This window comes from Archocentrus centrarchus, chromosome 19 (genome assembly GCF_007364275.1).
Source record: "Archocentrus centrarchus isolate MPI-CPG fArcCen1 chromosome 19, fArcCen1, whole genome shotgun sequence".
Classification (NCBI taxonomy): domain Eukaryota; kingdom Metazoa; phylum Chordata; class Actinopteri; order Cichliformes; family Cichlidae; genus Archocentrus; species Archocentrus centrarchus.
Window position 1 is genome coordinate 8,483,620 of NC_044364.1, and position 8,129 is coordinate 8,491,748.

General features: G+C 42.6%; 1 protein-coding gene across 1 annotated transcript in view; it reads left to right on the top strand.

Annotated features, from left to right (window-relative positions):
- The window catches only part of LOC115798384 (coiled-coil domain-containing protein 78-like), a 17,905-nt gene extending 10,309 nt beyond the window's left edge, over positions 1 to 7,596 (top strand). Inside the window, exons 2-11 of the mRNA XM_030755220.1 lie at positions 6 to 31; positions 108 to 464; positions 589 to 639; positions 742 to 830; positions 1,189 to 1,267; positions 1,345 to 1,470; positions 1,550 to 1,746; positions 1,988 to 2,162; positions 7,315 to 7,415; positions 7,497 to 7,596. Coding sequence (XP_030611080.1) covers positions 6 to 31; positions 108 to 464; positions 589 to 639; positions 742 to 830; positions 1,189 to 1,267; positions 1,345 to 1,470; positions 1,550 to 1,746; positions 1,988 to 2,162; positions 7,315 to 7,415; positions 7,497 to 7,587 — 1,292 coding nt within the window. The 3' untranslated portion in view covers positions 7,588 to 7,596. The remainder of the gene's footprint in view (positions 1 to 5; positions 32 to 107; positions 465 to 588; positions 640 to 741; positions 831 to 1,188; positions 1,268 to 1,344; positions 1,471 to 1,549; positions 1,747 to 1,987; positions 2,163 to 7,314; positions 7,416 to 7,496) is intronic.
- The last annotated feature ends 533 nt before the right edge of the window (positions 7,597 to 8,129 follow it).

Consider the following 8,129-nt stretch of genomic DNA (forward strand, 5'->3'; position numbering starts at 1 on the left):
TGAAGAAGAGACATTTGAGCTGAAAACCAAGGTGAGAGTTTTCCACAAGAATGGCAGTCTGAATCACTATGGCACTCACTTTTTCCTGCACTCCCCACTTTGGTTAGATACTGAACCAAGAAGGTGTGATAACAGAGCTGGAAATAGAGCGAGACAGGTTGTTCAGGGAACTTGAGTCCACTGGGGTATCCCTGAGAGTAAAAGAGAAGAATGGCCAAGACTTGACTGAGGAGCATGCCACACTAAAGAAAAACTACCAGATTCTGGTTGAGGCCCACAATAAAGAACTAGCCAAGAGTGGAGAGCTGACTGCAGAGCTGCTGGCACTGGCCCAGGCCCAGGATGCCCTCCACAGGCAGCTGGAGGAGCAGCATCAATGTGTTAAGACCACCACCGAGGGCCTTCATGGAGAGCTGGACAGGGTGCAGGCTTTGATCAGCCACATGTCACATAACAGAGTCAAGGTGAAGCACTGAATTACGTGTCTTAATAACAGTTATAGTTAGAATACAATGTTCTATGTTTATTATTTAGACTGTTATATTTTTCATTTGAAATGTTAAGACTGTTGTTATGTTGCATTAACAGCCCGAGGAACTAGCAGAGTTGGACAGGGAGCAAAAAAACGTGCAGAAAACTGTGAGTATTTCTGTATAAAGTCATTACTTTTTTTGAAATTGGTAACCATAACAGTTTCAAGTCACTGCCTCGCATAGCTTTTCATTCATCTTCCTCACATAGCTCCTCGAAAACCAAGATGAGATCAAAGACAAGCTGGAGAAAATGAAGAGCAGCTACAAGGAGCAGCAGAAGAACCTGGAGGAGAAAGTGTGCGGGCCTGTGAATGTTTGTCATTTACTTGTGCAAAAGCTTAATGAAGATAAAACATCATTATCTTTACATTTACAGTCAACAAACAGCCAAACCCATCTCAGGATGTAGAGTGATCCAGTGTTTGTCCCATATGCATCTGCTTTGTGGTTGCATCTTTGGTTTTAGTTCTAAGCTGTGGCTTTATTTGCTCTGTGTGTGTGTGTGTGTGTGTGTGTGTGTGTGTGTGTGTGTGTGTGTGTGTGTGTGTGTGTGTGTGTGTGTGTGTGTGTGTGTGTGTGTGTGTGGGATGTGGTCTCTTTGCTTCTTCTCTGTGGATTTTGCTCTCTTGTGGTCGGGCCTGTGTTTGGTCACCAGGGTGGCGATGGGTAAAGAGCACCAGGAGATCAACAGAGCAATGCATATTAGCCAGCAGAAACTCTCTGAGCAGAGTGCGGTGAGCTGTTTGCATCCTCAGCATTTTGTTTTAGTCTTTTCCAAATTATAATAATGCATGTGCCGTTTCCTTTGAAGGCCCTGATGTGCTCTCAGAGCCAATTAAAAGAGGTAGAGGAGGAGAACTCTAAGCTGCAGCTGCGGCTGAAAGAGCTGAACGAGGAATATCGCGCAAGGCTGGTTTATTATTTAGAGGACTTAGCTGTGAGTAATGGCACACACAAAGCATGCTTGATAGTGAGACTCAACAATCTTGATAGGATCTCCACTCTGTGTAATCCAGGATTACTTTGATGGGCTTGGAGAAAGTAAAAGCCCATCAGAGCAGAGCAAGATGAGAGCATTCCTCGACAGCATGCTGCAGGACGTTCGTTTGTCCTACAGGGTGAGAGAGGAGCAACTCGCCACCGCTGCTCGCTCCTATAAGAAGAGACTACAGAGGATCACCAAAACTCATCATGCACTCCTGATTGCATACAGGTGGTGTTTCCTTTGTGTCTTTCCTGTTTGTTTAGACATGTTTGGTGTCATTAGGTTGACATTTGGTACTTCACTTCAGACAGATCCTTTATAAGATACTAAAATTTATTCTAGTGTGCATAAAAGCATTCCCATAATTAGAGATAGCATGTAGGACCTGCTCAACCTTGCACATAGTGCAATGGACAAGGACTGCCATAAACAGCATATTTTTTTTTTCCCCCTACCTCATAATCTTTAGGGTTCAGAGAGACCAGATCTTGGCCAAACCAGAGAATAACCTAGAACCTGGGCCTCCAGAAGCCCACTTCAGCTTGGAGCCGACTGAACTGAAAGATGCAATCGAAAAGGAGCTCCAACAACTTCGCCAGGACAAGGCAAGGCTGGAAGGTCAGCTGCAGGCGTCCCGGGAGCAGGTAGCACAAAACAAAAGTGGCTGCTTTGAAGTGGATAGATTTGCTTTTGTTTTGTCTCATGAATGCTTGTTTTTGGTCTGTGGGGATTCTTCTTTGTTTCCATACTTCCCGTATAAAGCCAAAGAGTATTTCTTTTGGGAGTGGTGATATTGAAAAAAACTTCAAAGTTTGTGTTCTGCAGCAACAAAAGGGATTAACTGCTGCAGAGGTGGACTTTGGATCATGTAACAGGATTGCTTTAAAATGTGCTGCTATGATGCCTGCTAGAACAGGTTTTTTTTTTTTTTGTTTGCAGAGAAAATAACTATTTGGGAAAGTGACTGTACAACAGAGAAATGTACACTGACTTCCCCTAAACCAGAAATTTTACATTCTTGTTCCTGTTTGAGGAATATTATACTTGCTGGTACCTTTATTAGATACACCCGTTCACACTGCTTGTTCATGCAAATATCTAATCAGCCAATCACATGGCAGCAACTAACTGCATTCAAGGCATGGCCATGATGACCTGCTGAAGTTCAAACTGAGCATCTGATTTTTTTTGTGACTTTGAATGTGGCATGGTTGTTGGTGCCAGACACGCTGGGTCTCAGTATTTCAAAAACTACTGCTGATCTGCTGGGATTTCCCCACACAGCCATCTCTAGAGTTTAACAGAGAATGGTCTGACAAAGAGAAAATATCCAGTGAGCGGCAGTTCTCTGGGAGAAAATGCCAGAGGTCAGAGGAATATGCCGGACTGGCTTTGAGCTGATGGGAAGCCAACGGAAACTCACATAACCAATTATTGCAACCAAGATGTGCAGAAAGAGCATCTCTGAATGAATAATATGTGAACCTTGAAGCAGGATGGGCTACAAGCAGCAGAAGACCACACCAGGTGCCACTCCTGTCAGCTAAACAGGCAAAACTGAAGCTACAGTTCACACAAGTGTCACAAATATTGGACAACAGAAAAATGTTTTTGAGTCTTGAGTTCTCCTTTGACATTCAGATGGAAGGTCAGAGTTTTATGTAAACAACAGTAAAAAGCATGGATCCATCCTGCCTTGTATCAGTAGTTCATGTAACTGTGGTGTATTGATGTGGTTGATATTTTATTGGCTCACTTTGGGCCCCTTAGTACGAACATGCGTTTAAACACCACAGCCTGCCTGAATATTGTTGCTGACTATGTCCATCCCTTTATAACTATGTAACCATCTTCTGATGGTTGCTTCCAGCAGGATAACACACCATGCCACAAAGCTCACATCACCTCAAATGGGTTTCTTGATTATACTCAAATGGGCTCCACAGTCCACCAGATCTCAACCCAACAGAGCACCTTTGGGATGTGGTGAAAGACGAGATTTGCATCATGGAATATGCAGCCAACAAATCTGCAGCAACTGTGTGGACCAAAATGTCTGAGGAATGTTTCCAGCACCTTGTTGAAAATAATTTAGGCAGTTCAAACAGAAATCCAGCACAAGGTGTACCTAATAAAAGTGTCCAGTGAGTGTATATTGCTGTTTCCTTCCTCCAAATGATTTTTTTTGCATGTAGGGAGACTCTAGATCTTAAGCCTGACTTTTCTGTTTTAGGTGGCTATTTCAAAATGAAAAATGTAAACTGTCAAGAATGGTGCCTTTTTTTTTTTCTCTCATTTTACCAAATGACAGATGCAGTCAGCTGTGCATTTTGTCAAATAAATTTTTGAAAAATGTAACTTAATCAGACCAGACAAACTGAAGCAGCTATGCAAGGAATCCTGTGGTGACATAAGAAAATATGAGGGGCCGTTAGGGACATTATTACTGAAACGCTCTCACACACACTACTGAAACGCTCTCACAAACACTACTGAAACGCGCTCACAAACACTACTGAAACGCGCTCACAAACACTACTGAAACGCTCTCACACACACTACTGAAACGCTCTCACAAACACTACTGAACGCCTTCCTGTTCACACCAAACACCTTCCTGTTCACACGAAATTCTCTGGTTTTCAGTAGTGTGTGTGAGAGTGTTTCAGTAGTGTGTGTGAGAGCGTTTCAGTAGTGTTTGTGAGAGCGTTTCAGTAGTGTTTGTGAGCGAGTTTCAGTAGTGTTTGTGAGAGCGTTTCAGTAGTGTTTGTGAGCGCGTTTCAGTAGTGTTTTGTGAGAGCGTTTCAGTAGTGTGTGTGAACGCGTTTCAGTAGTGTGTGTGAGAGCGTTTCAGTAGTGTGTGTGAGAGCATTTCAGTAGTGTGTGTGAGAGCGTTTCAGTAGTGTTTGTGAGAGCGTTTCAGTAGTGTTTGTGAGCGCGTTTCAGTAGTGTTTGTGAGAGCGTGTTTCAGTAGTGTGTGTGAGAGCGTTTCAGTAGTGTTTGTGAGCGCCAGGGTTATAATAGTTTTGGATTTTACATTATAGTTTAGTTTTAGTTAGTTTTTCATTTTTTTTCTCTAATTCAGTTAGTTTTAATTAGTTTTCAGAGTGGTTTTTCTCCTTTTATTAGTTTTTATTTTTGGTTTCATGCTTAGTTTTAGTTAGTTTCAGTTAGTTTCAGTATTAGTTTTAGTATTTTCATACCTAATCAGGTGCAAGACTCAAGGCGCAAAAGTGACTATTGTGTAATGAAAACTTCACAAAAGATACCGTTTAAAGAAATACATTCAACACCCAACAGTTCACAAGACATGCTAAATGTGTGTAATATTAAGGACACACATGAACATCAACAGGGAGAAACAAAGAAAAAACATGAACTCCCAAACTCAATAAATTCTACAATAAACTCCACAATAAACTTCAGCATCAGTGCAGCAGATTAATAACACCTACATGTGGTGTTTGACAAAAACAAACTCTTTGAAGGAGTCAAATCTCAAATCCAGCTGCATCCTGATGTTCTCACCACCTGATGCTGCTTCTGTTTTGGAGCTAGCTTGGTTAGATGCTGCTAATTAAACTTGCAGGGTCTTTGTACACAACCTACGGAAGTGTCCGACCTCATGTCCTCATGTGTGTGTTATTAGCTTGTGGTCGTGTGCAGGTGTTTTATATGCGGTGCAGGCTGGGACTTCTTTTTTGGTCTTCGCTCTTTGTGCTCAGTTTTTTGGCTGCAAACATATTTGTCCCTGTTTTTTTTAACTTTCTTCATTCCTTCACGTCCATCCTGATAGTTTCAACAGTCTCCTACCAGGAATTTGCTGACAGTTGTGAGTCCTTATATTGATGCTTTGATTATTATTCCTGATTGTTATTCTCTCACTGATAAGTAGCCGGAAACGCACAAGGACGCAACAGTTTGAGGTGGACTTTGATGTTGCTGGTTTTTCCTGACTGAGAAATGTTCCGCACATTTTTCATCATCCACAACAAGACTTTCGATTCTATCTGTGCTCTTGTACTCAAAGAACCTCCATACGGGACTCTGCCGCTTTCTCGGCAGACCGCAGCCATTACAAGCGCGGTGAGCGCACGCCCATGCGCACTCACACAGTTGTCCTGTGGCGCTCCCAGCTTAAACTCGGAGAGCGGAAAAAATGATTTCATATCAATCCACAAGGCTTAAAAAAGAAAAAAAACAAACAAGTAAATGAAAGTCAGTTTATCGATAATTTCAGTTAGTTTTAGTTAGTTTTGTAAACTCACAATTCAGTTTTAATTAGTTGTCGTTTTTTCCTTTTAATTATAGTTTTTATTTATTTCAGTTAACGACAATGTTTTTTCAATTTCAGTTTTCGTTATTTCGTTCGTTTTCGTTAACTATAATAACCCTGGTGAGCGCGTTTCAGTAGTGTTTGTGAGCGCGTTTCAGTAGTGTTTGTGAGAGCATGTTTCAGTAGTGTGTGTGAGAGCGTTTTCAGTAGTGTTTGTGAGAGCGTGTTTCAGTAGTGTGTGTGAGAGCGTTTCAGTAGTGTTTGTGAGAGCGCGTTTCAGTAGTGTTTGTGAGAGCGCGTTTCAGTAGTGTTTGTGAGAGCGTTTCAGTAGTGTGTGTGAGAGCGTTTCAGTAGTGTTTGTGAGAGCGTGTTTCAGTAGTGTGTGTGAGAGCGTTTCAGTAGTGTTTGTGAGAGCGCGTTTCAGTAGTGTTTGTGAGAGAGTTTCAGTAGTGTTTGTGAGAGCGTTTCAGTAGTGTTTGTGAGAGCGTGTTTCAGTAGTGTGTGTGAGAGCGCGTTTCAGTAGTGTTTGTGAGAGCGCGTTTCAGTAGTGTTTGTGAGAGTGTTTCAGTAGTGTGTGTGAGAGCGTTTCAGTAGTGTTTGTGAGAGCGTGTTTCAGTAGTGTGTGTGAGAGCGTTTCAGTAGTGTTTGTGAGAGCGCGTTTCAGTAGTGTTTGTGAGAGTGTTTCAGTAGTGTGTGTGAGAGCGTTTCAGTAGTGTTTGTGAGAGCGTGTTTCAGTAGTGTGTGTGAGAGCGTTTCAGTAGTGTTTGTGAGAGCGTGTTTCAGTAGTGTGTGTGAGAGCGTTTCAGTAGTGTTTGTGAGAGCGTGTTTCAGTAGTGTGTGTGAGAGCGTTTCAGTAGTGTGTGTGAGAGCGTTTCAGTAGTGTTTGTGAGAGCGTTTCAGTAGTGTGTGTGAGAGCGTTTCAGTAGTGTTTGTGAGAGCGTTTCAGTAGTGTTTGTGAGAGCGTTCAGTAGTGTGTGTGAGAGCGTTTCAGTAGTGTTTGTGAGAGCGTTTCAGTAGTGTTTGTGAGAGCGTTTCAGTAGTGTTTGTGAGAGCGCGTTTCAGTAGTGTTTGTGAGAGTGTTTCAGTAGTGTTTGTGAGAGCGTTTCAGTAGTGTTTGTGAGAGCGCGTTTCAGTAGTGTTTGTGAGAGCGTTTCAGTAGTGTTTGTGAGAGCGTGTTTCAGTAGTGTGTGTGAGAGCGTTTCAGTAGTGTTTGTGAGAGCGCGTTTCAGTAGTGTTTGTGAGAGCGTTTCAGTAGTGTGTGTGAGAGCGTTTCAGTAGTGTTTGTGAGAGCGCGTTTCAGTAGTGTTTGTGAGAGCGTTTCAGTAGTGTGTGTGAGAGCGTTTCAGTAATAATGTCCCTAACGGCCCCTCATAATATGAGAAAACAGCTGAGGGAGATCACCGAGTCCACGACAGAGTACAAAATCTACTGTTGCAATTACATTGTCCGATTACATTCTTAATATATATTAAAAAAAATTGTAATTAAAGGTGATTTGAAGATTTAATTTCTTCAAACAGGCTTCCTTTGAGAAGGAGCGTGCTCTTCTCCTGACCAGAGCAGCAGTTGCAGAGGCGCAGGTGTTGGAGTTGCAGAACTATACTGATAACCACCTGGGCAGGTCAGGAAGTTGCTTGATGTGTAAGTCATATACCATTAGCCCACAGAAGAGTGATAGATTGGTCTTTACTACTGATTGCAGGTACGAACAAGAAATCACACATCTGCGTGGATTGCATGGGACAGTGGAGGAGGAGGGGCGTTCCCAAAGCGAACATTTAGCTCCCCATTAAGGAAATGAGCAATAAAATTAAAAGATCAAAATAAAATGAAATTCTGTCTTTTTTTCAAATCAATACTCAATATAACTATAGTTGAATAACCCATTTCAAGCATTTAAAGTTGTGCGGGACTGTTCCATCAGTAGGTGGTGCTGTTAGCACTGATGGTTGTCTCGCTGAAAGCCCCCCCCCCCCCCCCCCCCCCCCCCCCCTTCCCCCTCCAAAGAAATCTGGCCTTGAGAAAAAAATGCCTGGAATGTTTGTAAAGCTTATGTCAATTTCACGAGCTCAGAAGAAGAAAGCATTGTGACAATGAGGGGTCACCGTGGTGAGAATAATGTCATTACATGTTACCCAGACACATACACGCCTGTGAATGCTTACCCCTCAATACCGCGTTGAGAACTGTCAGGCAGACAAGCCAGGCTTTTTCCAGAATGAGGGTTCATATTTATAACCTCTGTGGTGGCGTGAATGGGCAACTATTCCCTTTAAATCCCTTTAACGATGAAAGGGTCTGCATTTCTTTTCTTGTGAGATTGGTGGCTGGGTGT